This window comes from Aptenodytes patagonicus, chromosome 20 (genome assembly GCF_965638725.1).
Source record: "Aptenodytes patagonicus chromosome 20, bAptPat1.pri.cur, whole genome shotgun sequence".
Taxonomy (NCBI): Eukaryota; Metazoa; Chordata; class Aves; order Sphenisciformes; family Spheniscidae; genus Aptenodytes; species Aptenodytes patagonicus.
This window is the reverse complement of record NC_134968.1, coordinates 8,591,938-8,610,840: the sequence shown is the minus strand read 5'-3', so window position 1 is coordinate 8,610,840 and position 18,903 is coordinate 8,591,938. Positions and strand designations below refer to the sequence as shown.

Genomic DNA, 18,903 nt, shown 5'->3' with positions numbered 1-18,903 from the left:
CCCTCCCTCCATCCCCCAGAAGACTGTGAGCATTTTCTCACCTCCCCATGGGAGGAGGGTAGATCTTGCATGGGGGACAGTTTCCCTTTGTCTCTGCCAAGCTGGGAGTGGCGAGACCCCCATTTTTGCCCCTAGCACAGCCCTGCACCACCCCAGAAAACACAGGGACCTCTCAAAGAGCACTGTCCCTGTGTCCTTCTCCTTGCCTTTGCCCTTGCTGATGTGCTGTGCCCTTGGTACGACACTGGCCTGTGACACTTGTGTCCATGAAAAGGCAGAGGGGTAGGAGTGGGAGAAGCAGAGAAAGCCCTGAAACGGGACTGAAAACAGAGCGGGGCTGTCCACACAGGGCTTCACTGCAGCCAGCACAGCAACCTGTGGGGGGTTGTGTGGAAACGGGAAACGTTACAGGAAACACCCCCATTAGAGGTGAAGCCTGTCCATGGGCCTGCTAAGGAGGGGAGGAGGGCTGGGCAAAAGGACCTGCCTGCAGCACTGCTGGGATCAGCCCGTGGTGTGTGGTGACGGCTGGACTCTCCCAAGGCCTGCCAACACTCCCCTCCAGCTCCTCCACCCCAGGCTGTGGTCCAGCTGGAGGGGCTTGCAGGCCTGCAGCTGGTCATGGACAGCTGCAGAGGCCTGGAGAAAGCAGGAGGGATCCTGTGAGCCCTGCCCCACAAACCTCCATCTGATCGTGCCCTTTGCTCAGAGCTCCTCCTGGCGGCATGGTATCTGCTCCATTGAAGGGCCCTCCTCTGCCTCCCTGCTCACCTGTACGTGGAAAGAAGGCTGAGCTCTGCAGCTCTCCCCATTCCATTGGGGTGGGAGTGCACAGGGCGAAGGGGAGGGTCCCCAGCAGGAGGTTTGTGCTGGTGCAGCCAGGTGTCCTGACCCTGTTGGGAGTGGCACCAAAGAAGCCGGCAACTTCCTGAGGGTGCAGGGCATGCAGGGCCAGAGACATCTTGCTCCAGTTGTTCTCCCAGGAGGAGCTGCCTCACTCAGCCACTACCACCCCATATTTCTTTGCAGTGCCCCAGGAGCTGCTGGTAAAGGAGACCTACTCGATCATGGACACAGGTGCCTGCCAGTAACACAGGATGTCATAGTCCTTGCTCTGAAACCAGAGGCTTGGCAGGAGAGCTGTGTGTTGCCACAGGCTGCTCTCAGCCCTCCTCCAGCCTCCAAAAGCTGTACCTGGGCCTGCCTCTCTGGAAGGACACACAGACACAGTCGTGGTGGACTGAGGAGGGCAGCAGGGGCCCTGTGGGCTCCCTCCAGGTGCTCTCCACCTCACCCGACCCCTTGCGTTAGGCTGCTGCTCATTGGGAAAGAACCGTGAGTCGCCCCATGGGAAACGAGCTGATTCACTAAGGGATCATACTGTAGGACTTCCCTTCTCTCCCACCTCTGCAGATGCTCCTGTATTGCACCAGGACCCTTGTACAGGACATGGGACATCAATGTCATGCGGCTCATGGCATCTGAAGGTGTGGAAGGAACGCACAGGCTGGGTAGTGCAGCAGGGCTGTGTCAGGCAGGCACGGGTGTGGAAAGAGCATGGGCTTCCAGGAAGCCTCTTGCTAACCAAGGCCTGCCTCAACTCCAAGGCATGCAGCCAAAAGGAGACCCAAGGCCAGGACCATCTTGCTTCTGCACTGTATTCTTTCCCCAGCTGGAGCTGAGAGATGGCACCAGCCCACTTCCCACCAGCTCCCACCCATAGCTGGGGCAAAGCCAGGGATGCCCAAGCGCGACCTTGGGGATCACCAGAGACGTGACAATATGTGGATGGAAGGCAGAGCTCTGCCCTGCCTGGCGCTCCCATGTGCAGAGCAACCAAAGCCTCCCAAGAGGCTCTGAAGCACCGCTCTTGCCCTGGGGTGCTCTGGCAGCGCACCGCATGGCTGGAGGGTATCTCAGCCCGGGTCCAACTGGCCTGTTTGCTGGGGTGTGGGAGTGGGCATGGAGAGGGCGACGGGCCCAGGCACGAGGTTTGTGTCCCCATGGGGACAGCAAAGAAGTGCTGATGGTGGAGTCCCGGGGATGTGGGACACGTAGGGCGACAGATGCCACCACCCAGGAACTGTCCCAGGAGGTGCTGCCTCACCCATCCACCGTAGCATTGCACAAGATCTGGGAAGAATTACCGTTCTTGAAGGTCACCCATTTGAATGCGCACTTGTGTGGGTGCCGGTATCACGAGATGGTACAGTAATTGACCATCAGTCTGGATCCTCGGCAGGACAGGTAGATGGAGTCCCCCAGGTCCCCTCAGCCCAGCCTCACCCGAGCCGGCAGCCCTCCAAGGACACACAGAATCATCCACAGAAGTGTGGGGATTCCCCTTCAGCAGGGAGCCTGACACCCTGTCCTGCTGCACTCCAGCTGACCTCGCTGTTTGCCCTTAACATTGCTGTTGCCTGCAAGGCCTTGACCCCGAGTCCCCATCTGCCCCTAGGCGCAACGTGGGGAAGGACTGTGCTGTGAGCACTGCTCTGCCCTCCACAGAAAGCAAATATGGTTCTGCAGCTCCTCTGTTCCCTCTTGCAATGCCGCACTTGGAGAAGGCAAGGAGTGCTGGCAGGAGGTTTGTGTTAAAGCTCAGCTGGATTTCCTGACCCCCTGTGAACAGCGCAGAAGTAGCGGGCAGAGTCCCGGGGGCGCAGGGCACACAGGGACACAGATGACTCAGACAGGGAATTGTCCTGGGATGCCGCGGCTTGACCCTGCACTGCTTCCCCGTACTTCTTTGTAGCACCCAAGAGGCTGATGAAGGATACCCACTCGGGTCTGCCACCAGGTGCCTGATGGTAACACCGAAGGTCATAGACCCCAAAGTTGGCCTAAGGTGCACTGGAACACTTGGAGCTACTCCAGCATGGTAGGACATGCCAGGTTCCCTATGGCCCCCAAACCCATGCAGGGCTGGAGCGCTGTTCTGGCACAGGGCACCCTCCATATCCTCCTCCTCGGGGGCCTCACAGAAACCCGTGCTGGCCCCCAGTGTACACACATGAGCATACAAACACGGAGCCAACACTAACACCACAAGAAAGAGACTATTCATCATGTCCAGGGGAAAAAGAGGCTCTGCAGCTCAGCTCCTGCTCTCGCACTACTCTGGGGCTCCCTCAACAACATGAGGTTTCAAAAGACACTTCAGCTCTGGATTTCCATGTCCAAATTTCAGTCCTCCAAGGCTTCTTGAGCTGCTTCCTAAACAAACCTCTTTCTCTGTTGCTTTCTGCCTGTCAGAGAGACTTGGGAATATGGAAGAAGGTTAACAACATGTTCATGGTTTTGTGTGTGCTTGTGGGAGACGCTGCTGCTGCTGCTGCTGCTGCTGCAGCGCCTCTGTGCCCCTTTCCAGGAAAGCCAGCCCAGACTCTTCCTGAGAAGCCTTCTTGCAGGCAACCCCAAAAGACCTGGCTGGATTCAAACCCCCTCCTTCCAGTTCTGCCCTGGCCCTGCCTCTGTTTCAAGCACTGTGCCCTTTTCCAGCTCGCTGGTGCTGCAGAAATAGGTGGCCGTGTCTGCAGCTGATGGCGAGAGCACTTCCAGTGACAGCTGGTTCCTGGAGAGGTCTGCAGAGCTGGTCACTCGGGTCTGGAAGGATGAAGCAATGTGCTGGAGTCCCGTGAAAGGATACTGCAGCACTATATGCTGCAGCTCTCTGCCAGGAGTCTCTCCGATCCAGTTCCCAAGTGTAGCTGCTGTTGGTGATGGGTACACCAGAGATGTGGCAGGTAAGCATGGGAGACTCTGAGACCTTCCCTACCGTGGGCCCAGAGGCCTCTGTCTGCACCTGAGAAAGGGCACCTGCAACCCCGGGAGACAGGATGAACAGGCAGGAACAGCTCAAGCAATCGCTTCAACTACTCCACCGCCTCCCTGGGCTTCTGCTTGTGATCTCCAGGATCCAGCAGCTGCAAACACACATGCTCACAAGCTCTTGCTCCCGTTACAGTCTCAGATCTGGGAGAGAAGCACAGAATTCCCCATTCTCCCAGTGAGCTCCCAAATGACCCTCTGTACTTTCCCCATTGCCTCTGCTCGCTCCTCAGGCAGCAAAACTGATGGGCTCGAATGAGTCGACCTGAGCCATGCTCAAAACCAGAGCAGGGCTATTCACAAACCTCACCACTTGGGCCATGACTGGGTACCCGCCCTACCGGGAAACGATGGAAACCGCAAAACTTGTTCCCAAAGGGGAAGCTGTTCTGGAGTATGAGAGGAGTGAGGATTGGCGTGAGACATGGGAAGAAGGCAAGCAGAAGGGTTTAGAGCTCATTTGGGGACAGAAAAAGGTAGCAACGTCCTCGTGAGAATCAAACTGTATGCTGTAACTACACAACTCTCTGAGAGCAGCCCTGGACAAATGTACCAACGCCCCTGCCTTCCCGCTCCGAGGCCCAGAGCCGGGACCCTGGCAGGAGGTTTGTGTTAAAGCTCAGCTGGGTTTCCTGTCCCCGTGTGAACAGCGCAGAAGTAGCGGGCAGAGTCCCGGAGGCGCAGGGCACGCAGGGACAGAGATGACTCGGACCGGGAATTGTCCCGGGACACCGTGGCTCGACCCTGCACTGACTGCCCGAATCGAATGACTGAGGAATCAGAGCTGATAAAGGACACCCACTCCAGTGTGCCACCGGGTGCCTGACGGTACCACCAAAGATCATAGTCCCTGAAGTTGAAGCCGGACCCGCGGCAGGAGAGGAGCACGGAGTCCCCGGGCGCTCGCAGCCCTCCGCCGGCCTCCACCAGCCTCAGCTGCGCCCACACCCCTGCGGACGGACAGCGCAGGCAGCCGGGCAGGGCGCGCCCACGGCCCGATCAGGACGTTCACCCGACGCCCCGGCGCCCCCCGCCCCGGCACAGCGACAGCCGACACCCGCCTCTCTCCCGGCAAACCCCCGCGCCGGGGCAATGCCCCGCCTGCCCGCCTCGGGGCTGAGCCGCGCCCGCTCCCGACACTCCGGCCCCGACCCGCTGCCCGAAAGCCTCCCCCTCCCTCACTCCCTCTCCCTCTCCCTCTCCCCCTCCCCCTCCCTCTCCCCAACCCTCTCCCTCTCTTTCTCCCTCTCCCCCTCCCTCTCCCCAACCCTCTCCCTCTCTTTCTCCCTCTCCTTCTCCCTCGCCCGCCCACCCCACCCGCTCCCCGCTAAGCAAGGCGAGCGCCAGGCCACAGCGCGCCCGGCGCGGGAGCAGCCGCGGCCCCGGCGCCCCGGGACGGGCAGGGCCGCCCGCGGGCAGCCCCAGCCCCGGGCCCAGCCCCGGGCTCGCTGCCCTCCCCGCCCGGCTCTCACCTGCCGGCCCCGCGGCCAAGGACAAGGCCAGGAGCCACGGCCCCAGCCCGGGCGCCATCACGCCCTGCCGCGCCGGGGACGGCCGGGGCCGAAGGGCCCGCCGGGAGCCGGAGAGGAGCCGAGCGGAGCCGCGCTCGGGCCCGCTCCCGCCCGCCCCGCCGGCTCGGCCCCTCGCCGGGGCAGCGCCGACGCCTCTGCCCGCCCCCAACAGACCCGGCCCGGCCCCCCGGTGCCGCGGCCCCTTCGGCGGAGGAGAAGGGGGGGCGCGGGGAGGGGCGCGGGGCAGGGGCGTCGGCAGAGGAGGAGCGCGGCGCCCCGGCAGACGAAGGCTCCTGTCCCTTGCCTCCCAGCGCGGCTCCGGCGCTCTCCCGGCTTGCCGCCCTGCCGAGCCCTGCGGACGCGCTGTCGGCCCGCAGCGTCCCCTCGCAGGACCCTCCCCGTGCCCCGCACCCCCAGCCCGCCCTGGCCTCACTCCCATCCCCTGCCCGCGGGGACCAAGACACGCAGAGGGCTGTGCTGCCGTTCTGAGGGACCTCGACAGGCTGCAGAAATGGGCTGACGGGAACCTCATGCCGTTCAACAAGGGGAAGAGCAAAGGCCTGCACCTGGGGGGGAATCATCCCATGCACCAGGGCAGGCTGGGGGCTGCTCAGGTAGAAATCTCATTCTCAGAAAAGGACCCGAGGGTTCTGGTGGACAACAGCTTGAGAATGAGCCAGCAACGTGCCCTTGCAGCAACGGTTGCTAATGGTATCCCGGGCTGCACCAGGAGTGTTTCCAGCAGGTCGTGGAGGTCATCCTTCCCCTCTACTCAACGCTGCTGAAGTCACACCTGGAATACTAGGACTAATTCTTGGCTCCCCTGGACAAGGGAGACTTGGGCATACTGGGGAGAGTCTAGAGAAGGGCCACAAAGATGGTTATGGGGTGGAGCACCTCTTCCATGAGGAAAGGCTGAGAGAGCTGGGACTGTTTACCCCGGAGAAGAGAAGGCTCACAGGGGATCTCATCAATACACGGAAACATATGAAGCGTGGGTGCAGAGAAGGCAGGGCCAGGCTCTTTTCAGTGGTGCTCAGTGACAGGTCAGGAGGCAATGCGCACAAACTGAAAATCAGAGGGCTCCATCGGAACATGGGGAAACACTTTTTTGCTCTGAGGGTGACCGAGCACGGGCACAGATTGCCCAGAGAGATTGCGGAGTCTCCATGCTTGGAGGTATTCACAAGCTGTCTGGACATGGTCCCGGGCAACTGGCTCTAGGTGGCCCTGCTCGAGCAAGGGGCTTGGACCACATGACCTTTTGAGATGCCTTCCAACCTCAGCCTTCCTGTGATTCTCTGAAAGGCTCAGAGGCACAATCACGTCCTTGCAGGTGGTATGTGCCAGGGCAAAGGGGAAAACTGAAACTCGGTCTTTGCTATGTGAAGTCAGTTCTTCGCCACCCGACAAGGTGTGAGGCAAATACACTTAGTGTAGAATTACCAAGGGAATTTATTGCTTTGTATTTTTAGCTATGCACATAGCCATGCCCTAGCCTAATGCATGGGGGGATCCTCATATAGAGGAAAGCAGGGTTTATATATGTGGCTGATCAGTGACGATAGCTCACATAATGGGTATGTACTTGTCCTGTGCAGGATCAGTACATGCTTGTCCCGTGCAGTGGGGGGCTTTATCCTGGATTCTGGTCGATTGCGGTTCTGGCCGTGGTTATATGCCTGGTTTCACTGAAGGGTAACTCTTCTCTTCTTTTGTTGTTGGTATGGGGAGTTCTGAGCCGGGAAGAGCCGGCTTAGGGTGGCTCTTCAGGTCACGTCGACCCTGAGGTAAAAGCTCATAGTCTCAGGTAGTGTTCAGTCTTCTAAGCAAGTGGTATTGCAGTTAGCATCTTGCCTTTCACAGGTACTCTCCTGGTGACTTCCAGAAACAGCTTTTTACAGGAGTGTTGAGGAAAACTCGCTTTCCTCTTATGGCTACACGTTTCAAAGCTGAAACTCGAGAGGGAAATGTGCAAGTGATACCAAAGTAATATGGGTGGGTAAAACAGTAGCGCACAGAAGAGTCAGGAGAGCTGTTCAGCATGCTTATGTTTGCTGTATTTATGGCTCCTGCTGTATTTATGGTGTATGGTCTTCTGTTAGATCTTATGGTGCATTGTTCTTCTGTAAAGTTGCAGACACGGGTACATGCGCATGTGAGAAGGTTGTACAACTAGGTACACAAACTCAGAGCCTGGCTTTGGAAGGATGGGGAATAACATGCATTCCCATTTGACCGGTTGACCGGCTGCTTCCTGGAGTCAAAGGGGCCCACTGCTGGCCACAGCTTGTTGCTGGAGGCAGGGTTGCTGGACAGAGGGGAGGGGAGGAAATTCAGTCAAGAAATGATTGGTAGAGGCTCTCCCTTTCGCTCTAACAGCCACCCAAGGCCACTGCCAGAGGCTTGCAGGGGGCACATGGCGGCATGTTGGCAGCGCATGAGGTCAGGAGCAAAGACCAGAGGTCCTTCCCCCAGTCAGAAAGCCAAGGATGTGAGAGTACTGCCAAAGCATTTCCAGCCCCCAAAGCTGTCTCTTCAAAGCTCTGGCTGGCCATCAGGCCTGATGCTATCCTTGCAGGCTCCCCAGAAAGGGTGTAAGGAAGAGGAGCCAGTTTTGCTCACAGGATGGTAGAAGAGTCGGGGCTGTCATGGGCTTCTGGAAAAGGTCTAGTTTAACCCTCCTGCTCCAAGCAGGGTCGACTAGAGTAGGTGTACTGGGTCTGGCTGGGCTGGAGTGAGCTTTCTGCATAGCAGCCGGTATGGACAGCTGTGATGTTTTATGACCAAAACCGTGTTGACAACACACTGATGTTTTAGCTGTTGCCGAACAGTGCTTACACAGCGTCAGGGCCACCTGTTTCCCATGTTGCCCCACCAGCTGTACAGCTGACCACAGCCGGCCAAAGGGATATTCCATACCACATGGCGTCCTGCGAAGCAATAAATCTGGGGGAAAAAAGGAGGAAAGGGGGATATTCAGAGTTATGACATTTGTCTTTCCCAAGTAACCCCCATGTGTGATGAAGGCCTGCTTTCCTGGAAATGCCTAAACATCCTAAACATCAAGGAGTAACCTTGAGAGGTGTCCCTACCCAAGGGGAGATCCTGTCGTGCAGCCCACTGCCGTGCAGGAGAGCTCAACAGGCCCTGGGCTGTCCACTATGTATGGAGTAAGATGATTGACTTATAGTCATTTGCATATCAGCAAGTTGCTTGAGTCACTGCTCCAGGCAGCCCTTGGTTGCCATCCATCCCTGAAGTCCAGCATAAGCCGGATGCAGCCACAACGACCCCCACTGGTGGTCATTGCTTACGCAGGGCAGGGGGAGCACCCGCCACCCTCCACCCTGTGACTATAGTCAATTCATCTTACCTTCACAGAGTGGTGGCACGGTCTCCTCTTGCCCCTGTGCCATAAATAGTGTACCGATAGTTTATGCGCTTACAGATCCACGGAAAGTAGATAGTGAAGCACTGCTGTTTGCTGTGCGTTAATTTGTGTTTGGGGTGGTTGAAGTTGGGTTATTTGTTTTATCATGTACCAAACCTTTATATACAGCATAGTTATAAGCAACAGACATATTAAAGTTAGTAAAATCACAACTGGGTGAAGCATAAGATTAAACACTCCCTTTGCTGTCGGTGACCATCCAAGAAGAGTTTCCCACCAATGGTGTTCTCCATCCTCCTTCACTCTTTCCAAGACATGGCGTATCTCTTCTGTATCATGATGAACGGTGATTTGAGTTTTGTGTCCATTGTTTCGGATGTGTTCTGGCAGTTGACACAGGTCATGTTGTAGTAGTTTCGTTACCAATGTAAGATTCATTCCGATGGGGGTAGGCAATAAATCTTCACTCAATGTATAATTAGATTGTAGCAACTGATAAGACATAACAGGAGCTGAATAATTAAAGTTGCCTCCCACAATGTTAGTAAAGTTACAAACACAAATATGTGAGCGATTGTTTGTACCTACAGTAACTTCATCTACAAATATAAATTCACAAAGGGTTCTCATACAAACACATCCTTTTCCAATATCTACAAGTACAGGGGCTTCATCGGGGTGTACTTCAAAATGACAAACATTTTGTTCAGTGTCAAGACAAATGTCTTGGGCTTTGATGGTGTTACTCTCACAAATAAATCCTTGTTGTTCCCATACAACGCATGTGCTAACATCAACAGTTTGCCATTTGTTTCCATTTCGTTGGGCCCACTCTCTATGTTCTAATGAATAGAGTATAGCTCCATTGTGATTTAATCCTAACGCAATGGTTGGGTATATGGTGTATGCCGAAGCATTGTGAATTGTTAAGACAAAAGCTGTGGCCTTATTGTTGATGGGGTCATACCTGAAATTAACCGAGTACCACCAGGATTGGAATTCTTTCTCAAATTTAGTTGCATTATCCCAAACTACCTTTTGAATTTCAGTGGGTAAGGTGCCCTCTTTACCTTCTCTTATAATTGCTGCTACCATAGATTGCATCCACAGTTGAGCTTGGATACAACTAAGAGCTAGAGAAACATCATTTTGGGCTGCACCAAGTGCATCCACAATCAATTGGTGGTCCCTTTCATTAATTCTTTCCCACTGAGGCAATATATCAGATAAAAGCCATTGGTTAGTTCCCAATGCTAATAGAGAAGACTGCAGTGGGTGTTTTAATTTGTTTAAATCACTTGTTGCTGTGCTCAGTTTATTTACGAGTACTTCGGCATCTATACTATTTAAGACTCCCAGTCCTGTCCCTACGATACCGGTCACATCTCTCCTTGTTCGTCTTGGGGAGGTGAGGGTTCTCCCACATAACCATGCTAACCATCCTGCATAGGTCGTACTTAGGAATGGTGAACAGGTCGGTTTGATTGTAGAGATATTAATTTGCATCAGTAGTTCTACTCGTTTAAGAGACCATGATAGATGAAGTAACACTCGTTGTTGGCCTGTATTTTTGATCACATACGGTCCAATTTTGGAAATTTGTGGGGATAGAGTTTTCTTATGCTTTACAATGAGGGTGGATGTTGTACTCGGCTCAGTAATGCCTATTTTAAATCTAAATGATAGTTCCATGCTATGGTGAGCCCAGAGGCAGACTACAAAAACAGGTTGTACTGAGGTAAAATTGTGCCAACAGTCCAATCTTTCAGAGGCGCAAAGTTTCGTATCTTTTACTACTGGGTTTGATGTAATGTTGCACACAGAAATCTGAGATGCCTCCTCATGGGTAGATCCATTGGTCATTCGGCATCCTATTTTAATTTCTTTTCGTGCTGTTCCTCGAAGTCGGGGAATTTTATTATCCGCTTCATCTTTTTCCCAGTTCCATTCGTTTTCTATGTATGTTTCAGTTCCATGCATGACCACAGTGGAAAGATTTAAATCTCCCTTACTAGAGGGCATTCCCATACTCCCAGTGAGCTTGAGACCATGGCCACCTTGGGGTTGTTTGACCACAGGTTAAGAGGAGCGGCATTGTCAGGGTTTGGAATAGTAGCATGAACACAGCATTTCTGTTTGCCATCCTGCGGGGTGCTGTAAGAGAAAATAGCGACTTGTTTCGGTGGGGAGAGTCCAAACAGGTTACCGCCTTAAAACGAAGGAAAAATCCATTGTGCAGTAATTCTGTGTTTTGCACCACTGTTACCGGTAGCTTCCCAGGCAAGTGGGCCACGAGGTTTAGTTAGAGTCATAGGCACAGTACCGATGGATGGTAGATTGACTGTCACAGGCTGTCCTGGCTGTAATGTCATTGGATATTCTCTTTTCCCAGTAGGCGGAGCATGAAGCTCAGTTTTTACAAATAATGCTCGGCTTACGGGGCTTCCCGTAGGCCCGTATCGATTATTTAATTGATGGAGTACTCTGGGGAGTTGCGCATCCCATTGAGCCCCACAGGAGCTTGAGATTCCTTTTCAATAAGCCATTAGCTCTTTCTACCATCCCATTTGATTGAGGGTAGCATGGGGTGTGGAACACCCATTTAATTCCCTCTTGTTTTGCCCAATCTTGCACTTCCTTACACAAAAAATGTGAGCCATTATCACTTTGGGTAACATCAGGAGTAGGCAGATTTGAGAACGAAAACAATAACCCGTGCACTGTATTTCACCCATCGGCTTTCCGACACTTAGTCGCCATAAGCAAGCCGGAGACTGCTTCCACTCCTGTGAGGATGTATCGATATCCCGCAGAGGATTTGAATGCTCCGAGATAATCAGTTTGCCATGTAGACCATAAAGTTTTCCCTTCGTTGATATGTAGCGGTGGTGCTTTAGCAGGATGATCTGCTTGTAATTTCAATCTACACTGGGGACATTCTGTAAGAATAGTTTCACAAGTTTTTCTGTTTATAGGCCAGGCTTTACTCTGTGCAGCAAAGTAAAGTGCTTCTTTGCCTGTGTGGCCTAGGTTTTGATGTAACCATTCTCCCAATCGATGCCACTCAGGATTTAAGGTAATTTTCCTAATTTTAGTTAGCTCATCTACCTTTTGATTCCACTTTGTGGCTGGTTGATTGTCCTTAGCAGGAGCTTTTACCCATCCCATCTTGAAAGGCGTTTTCCTGGCTATATCTAGTAATAATTGCCAATCTTTGTTTCTCCAAACAAACTGGGGATCTATTTACTTCCCAATTCAAGGTTTCCCATTGACAAAGCCGCTGTGTGGCACCGGCCCACACAGCGTAAGAGTCTACATATACGATCTTTGCTCCATTCTGTGCTGCCAAAACAACTGCTCTTATTTCTCCTACTTGCGCATTGCCTTCACCTTCCTCTATTACTTGTTTGCCGGTGGTAATATCTAATGCAACGGCCTTCTACTGCCATTTACCGTTTACCCTCTTTGCTGAAGCATCCCTAAACCAAACGTTTTGTGTTGGTGTACCCTCAGTGAGGGGCGGTGCATCCAGAATGGGTGAAGGTTTAAAAGGTTGTTGTAACGCTAAAGGGTCTGTGTTTATGGCATCTGCAATTTGGAAACCTTAGTGTGTCCTTCAGTTAGTTGCGTATTTTCTGCAACTCCTGTTAGGTAGGCATACCATTTTCGGATAGTGGGTTTTTGTGCAACTCCTTCTGGGGGAGCAGTCCCCTTTAGGATTGCTTCTAGCAAATTAAATGGTCCTCTAGTTTGCACAGGTTGTCCCTGATGTATTTTCTCAACTTGTTTAACTGCTCGGACTAAAGATAAAAGTCCCTTTTCCCATTCAGAGTATCGTTGTTCTGTTTCTTTAAATGCGGTTGAGCTAAGCAATAAAGGTCCTTTTGGCCCATCGGGGCCAGTTTGGAACAGGTTACAGTAAGTAGCGTGTCCGGCGAAACCCCATTCGGCTATAATAGGGTAGCGGGGGTGTACCAGTGACTGGTATGTTTTTAATTCTTCAGTTAAAGTTTTCACCGCCTCTTTATGTTCTAATTTCCAGTCCCAGGGTTTGCCTTTCCGTCAGGGTGAATATAATGGACAGGAAATGATAGAAAATCCAGGTACATGCTTCCTCCAGTATCCTAAAGTTCCCATTAATTGTTGTAACTCCTTCCTTGATCGGGGCATTTGCAGTTCTTCGATTTTTCTTAAGGTATCTGGAGGAATCGCTGCAGTGCCTGCTATCCACCAAGTACCTAAAATTTTACTTCTTGGTCCAACATTTTCCGGGTGGAATCTCAGTTTCTGCTTTATTTAGTGCTTGCCATAGTGCTGCTGCCGCTTCCCCCACCTTCTCAGGGGAAGTTCCTCCAATCAGAATATCTATATATTGTACAGTTTCACTTCTTGGGGGAGTGAGGCTGTCTGTAAAAGTTCAGCAAGTACGGCATGAGCAATTGTAGGTGAATCTTTACACCCCTGTGGGAGTCTGTTAAAGGTGTATTGTACTCCCTCCCAAGTGAAAGCAAACTTCTCTTTATCCTCCTCCTTCAAGGGAACCATAAAGAACATACCTTTTACATCTAGCGCCGCCATCCATGGGTGTGCAGCTGCTTGCAAAGTAGCCTTAAGGTTGCAATGTTTGGTACAGCAGCTGTTAGCGGGGCTGTATTGGCATTCAGGTGCCCATAATCGACTGTTAAACGCCACCTCCCGTCTGGTTTCCAAACTGGCCAGACAGGTGAGTTATAGGGGGAGTGGGTTCTGGAGATAATTTGTCATTTCTCCACATCAGCTATGACTTCATAAGTTCCATTTCGTGCCGCAGCAGAAATTGTATATTGCGGTACGTTAGTAATTTTTGACTCAGGGAGGGCAGGGGCTTTGCGAAGTGCGTGCACTGCGGCCTCCCGATTTCTACCGGGGTTGGGATCGGTGTTTGAGCCAAAGGACCACATGCTGCCATTCGGCAGGCACCAGGTTCGGCCGTTTAAAACATCGAAACCTAAAATATTTTCATGATGACCGTTAATTGCAAAGCGAGTAGTTGACATGCGCTTCTCGCCTGGGAGCCATAAATTGACCTTGGCAGTTTGACACTCAACACTCGCTCCATTCACACTGGTAATCTTAACGCTTTGCTGTCTGGATTGCACGGCCAGCTTCTCAACACCTTGTTGTGTTAATATTGGAATTTGTGCTCCCGTATCTATTAAAAACTTCACCAATTGTCTCTGAGGGCCAACTGGAATTGGGGGGTTAGGGACGGTAACCTACCAATAACCTTATCCGGTTCAGGTTTGCATATCTCCAAGAATGGAGACTACACAGCCTCAGGTTTTCACACACAGTGACAAATCCCCCCATAGCATTTTCTTCTCTACACTAAACACACCCAGTTCTCTCAGGCTCTCCTTGTATGTCAGATGTTCCCTCCCTCATCTTCATGGCCCTTCATTGCATTTGTTGTGGTGTGTCCATGTCTCCCCTGTGCTGGGGAGCCCAGAGCTGGGCGCAGTAGTCCACAGTCCCGCCAGTGCTGAGCTCAAGAGCAGCCCATCCCAATGGGCAAGGAGTCAGGTGAAAATGCCAGGAGGCCTGCATGGATAAACAAGGCTAGGGAAAATGCAGGCCCACTGCTGAATGGGACGGGGAACCGGGCGACGCAGGACATGGAAAAGGGCTGAGGTACTGAAAGTCTTATTTGCCTCAGTCTTTCCTAGCAAGACCGTCCTTCGGGAATCTCAGGTCCCAGCGTCCAGGGGGAAAAGCTGGAGCAAGGAACATGTACCCTTGCACAGACCCATTGTCTTAATGTAGAATGCTTTAAATTTGCTCAAGCACGATTCCCACTTCACAAACCCATACTGACTGTCAGTGAGGAAAGAGCCCCGGGCACCGGAGCAGAGATTTTCCTGCTGCCCCTGGTGAAGACCATGGGGACAGAGGTTGCCCCCCTGCAGCCCATGGAGGACCACGGTGGAGCAGATGTCCACCCTGCAGCCCGTGGAGGACCCCACGCCAGAGCAAGTGGATGCGTCCTGAACGAAGCTGTGACCCCATGGAGAGCTCACGCCGGAGCAGGCTCCTGGCAGGAACCACGGTCCTGTGGAGCGGAGACCACGCTCGAGCCCGTTTTCTGGAAGGACCTGTGCCCCACAGAGGACCCATGCCAGAGCACTCTGTTCCTGAAGGACTGCACCCCGTGGAGAAGACCCATGCTGGAGGAGTTCATGAAGAACTGCAGCCCATGGGAGGGACCCGCGTTGGAGAAGTTCCTGAAGACCTGTCTCCCATGGGTGGGACCCCACGCTGGAGCAGGGGAAGAGCGTGAGAAGGAAGGAGCGGCAGAGACAACGTGTGATGAACTGACTGCAACCCCCATTCCCCGTCCCCCTGCACCGCTGCGGGGAGGAGGTAGAGAAGTCAGGAGTGAAGTTGAGCCTGGGAAGAAGGGAGGGGTGTCAGGAATGTGTTTGTACACTTGTTCTTATTTCTCATTACCCTACTCTGATTCGATTGTCAAGTCAAGTCTGTTTTGCCTGTGACGGTAATTGCTGGGTCATCTCCCTGTCCTTACCTCGACCCACAGGCCTTTCACTGTATTTTTTCCCCCTGTCCAGTTGAGGAGGGGGACTGGTAGAGTGGCTTGGAGGGCACCTGGTGGCCAGCCAAGGTCAACCCACCACACCTTGTCCACTTCTTCCTCCTGATCAGGTGAGCTGTAGTAGCCACCCACCACAATGTGACCCATGCTGATCTGCCCTCTGTCTTTCCTCAACAGCCTGGCTCCATCCGCTACAGTACTCCTGTAAGCTGCTGCAGAGCATCCCCATGATCCCATAGCTCTGCAACCAGGCCATGGAGGAAAAACTGGGCCATGTTGGACAGGAGCCCAGCCTACGTGCACTAACCTGCACTTCACCATACACCCTCTGAAGTTCCCAGAAGAGATCCTCTTGGACCATAAATGGTCTCAGCCCTTCAACCACGCTTCCCTTCACTGCCTTTTACTGCAAGCATGCCAAAGGTCTGTTTCCTGCACCTGCCATTGCACGACACCCACCTCTGGTTAGCGGCTGCTACAAAGAAATGCTGAGAAGTCTGCATTCTCTATCAGTCGGGTTTTGGTCAACTCTGCTGCAGACCTGCTCCAGGGTGAGCCTAGCGCCACAGTAATACGCTGCTTTATCCCCTTGCTTTGCTGCCTTGATCTGCAGTGTGAATCTGCTCTGGGAGCTCTCCACTGTTCCCTTCAAGCGATCCTGGAAACCTTCTCCATAGGCATCACCCTCCCGGAAAATCCAGTCCAGAGAGCCACGTGGCCCCTGTCGGTACCAGAACATGTAGTACCTGCTCATACTGTCTCCACTCATGCTGCACTGGAAGGTGACTCCATCTTCCTCTCGCACGGTTTCACGTCCCACCTCTGAGAAGGGGAGAGTGGCTGAGGTCCGCAAATCCCCTCGGTGTGGATTAAGGTGAGATAACACTCAAGGTTCATACACGAACATCAACTTTAATGGAACGAACACTCTATGAGCATCAACCCTCTGTGTATTAATATGTCACATAAGCCAAGTGGCTTTATGAGAAGTTGAGGTAGGCCTTGTGTTAATTAGCAGCATCAAGGGCAAAGAGCGAGAACGGGGGGGGGGAGGGGGAGAGAGAGAGAGAGAAAGCTGGGAAGCAAGAGAGAGAGAGAGATCACTAATCCTGGATCCAGCGCTGAACCTGCCAACGGGGGGTGTCAGTGTGGAGAGCGCCCCAAGGAGGCTCGTGTGCGCCCCTATTTATTGGCCCCAGTCCAAGGTTTCTAGAATCTTCTCTCACCTCAGCTTCAGGAGTGGTTGAGACATTAGTCAGTCAAGGAGAGTGACACTGGGCCCCTCCCCGTGGCTGGCTTCTGGAGCTTTCTCTGGGGGCATTGTCTGTGCTTACAGCACAGTCATTTGGAGCTCATCCCTTTCACCACCCCGTGGCTCAAACACTCCGAGGTCCTCTTCGATGGTGGTGATCTGGACGTATCACAGAGAGGAAGAAACAGGAGAGAAGGAGCAGCGAATTAGGCACCTCATTACAGTAAAGCTGATAGCTAGACCGATTAATATTAACAAAAGCATTACTAAAGCTTCCACTATCCAATCCCGCCATCCCGTAAGTCCGAGGGTTTTGAGCAAAGTTGAAATCCACGAGGCATCAATTCCCCTTCCAATCACTCAGTAACATTGATTGGAACAAGTCTCCCGTCTTGGCTGTGATTTCCTGCATCTTCTGACGTGCTGCTTCGATCGTGGTCGTAGCATTGTGTATGGTAACGCAGTATTCTCCAGCCGTATGGTTTAGCACTCCACACACACCTTGTTCTTTAACTAGCAGCATGTCTAAGGCTAAGCGGTTTTGCAAGGCCATCTTTGACACCTGTTGTGCCTGTAAATTTAATTCTCCAAAAGCATGTGCGGTGTTAAACTTTCTAACACAAACTGGTGTCTTTTAAGGGTTACATATGGGGTGAGTATATATTCTAACATCAGAGATGTTGTCATGCCCCAGGTGTAATAATCGGGTATTCGGACTCCATGCACTGCCCACTCAGGTGCAGATTGGGGTGTTTGAGTATCTCGTTTCTTTCAGGTGTACCCAGAATTAATAAAATCAAATATTTTGGAAGGGCACATTGATGGAATCCCGACAGCACAGCGTAAACCTGCCAGTTCGTGTACATGTACGTGTGAGTACATCTTCCCACCTGAACATGCCCAAAAGGTACCCTGAGGGGCTGGATATTTAGCAGTGGAGCATGTTGATGGGTCGTAGGATTCGGCTAGTTTGCTTTCCCCTTCCCACGCAAGATTCCACTTTGTTTCGTGGGTAAGCGTAACCCCGCATTTTAACACGGTTTCTTGATTGATGATGTTTCCATAACACATGGGATCTCCAGGCTTAAATCCTGGTACCGAAAAACCCCAACAAATACACATATCTCGAAGAAAGATTTGTAGTTCTGGTACATACCAGGTTTCTATTGGATCCCACGATAATGAGTCACAGCTAATTGTTCGTGAGCAATTCATTAGAGGATTATTTTCATAGGGTAGGGGATTTATTTCCCGTCTATCAACTATATTATCTGGATTGGATAAGAAATGCTTAAAGGGCCAGGCATATTCATAACGAGAACGATCATGGTGGGCGTAGCCACCCCGTTTATTAGGAATTTGAATACACCAACCACGGGAGAATGGGACGTTATATTCGTGACGTAGGGGTTCACTGTGAGGTGGGGAGTCCCACCACCGTACCAGATTACAGGGGATCTCCACCTCCCAGGGACACCACTTCCATTTCAGTACAAGATTGCAAGGGGTCTTCGCTTCCTGGGGACATCATGTCCAATTCTTTCAGGCTGCGAGGGCAGTGCTTGTCGTTCCCTTACAGAGTTGTTGCTTCCAACAGGTAGCATTCCACAGGTCTCTCCACGTCGTGTTAATTGGAAATAGGTAGGCCACTGGAGAGGGTGTGTACCAAGTTGTCCCGCTATATTCTTGGAATGGGGATGAGTCCGCTCCCCACAAACATTTTCCTTTCCCTTGTGTATTTCAAATGCACTTTTGGTTTATTATTTCTAGCTTCGAATTTAGAATTTGTGAAAAATTTAGCCAAATAATGGCAAATTTAAATCCCGCTGACGCAGTTGTGGGGAGGTCTACGCAAAGACCTTGGTCTCTTCAATTCCAGATTCGGGTAAAACCAGGAATCAGCTCCCATGCCAAGTTGGGTTGGTTATTCAAATTCCCAGCTGGTTGAAACAAGATTATACATTCACAAAGCAAGAATATAAACTTCTCCCACACCATCTTTCTCTAGTAAAAAGCAAAACAAGCTTAATAAAATCAGACAAACAATGCAAAGAATGGCCCACTCAACAACCAAAAACATAAGTCCCACGGTGGGCTGCTGGCAACCTGCAAAATATATTCATAAAGATGAACAATAATTAATAGGATGGGACAATCCATCGGGTATGGATTCGGTGGTCCTTCCCATGTGCGTCGGTGGCCACCCAAGTATAGAGATTGAGCAGCCTTTTTAAGGTTAAAGGCATCGCTCCCACTGTCGATAGGTCCACCAGAAAGGGTTGTCCTGGATAATGGAGCGGGTTCACAGGGTCCTTAGCCTCCCTTT

At 52.2% G+C, this 18,903-nt stretch overlaps 2 protein-coding genes across 2 annotated transcripts in view; both read right to left on the bottom strand.

Moving 5' to 3' along the window:
• LOC143169279 (M1-specific T cell receptor alpha chain-like) overlaps positions 1–18,903 on the bottom strand; it is a 342,482-nt gene that overhangs the window by 105,664 nt on the left and 217,915 nt on the right. The gene's annotated exons all lie outside the window — the stretch shown is intronic.
• LOC143169183 (uncharacterized) lies at positions 8,788–10,764 on the bottom strand. Its single transcript, XM_076356459.1, has one exon. It carries the CDS (start codon positions 10,762–10,764, stop codon positions 8,788–8,790), a length of 1,977 nt encoding a protein of 658 aa, XP_076212574.1.

Bases quoted from the DNA above. Each gene is read 5' to 3' on its own strand.
- LOC143169183 (XM_076356459.1), bottom strand. From the start codon at position 10,764: ATGGGAATGCCCTCTAGTAAGGGAGATTTAAATCTTTCCACTGTGGTC.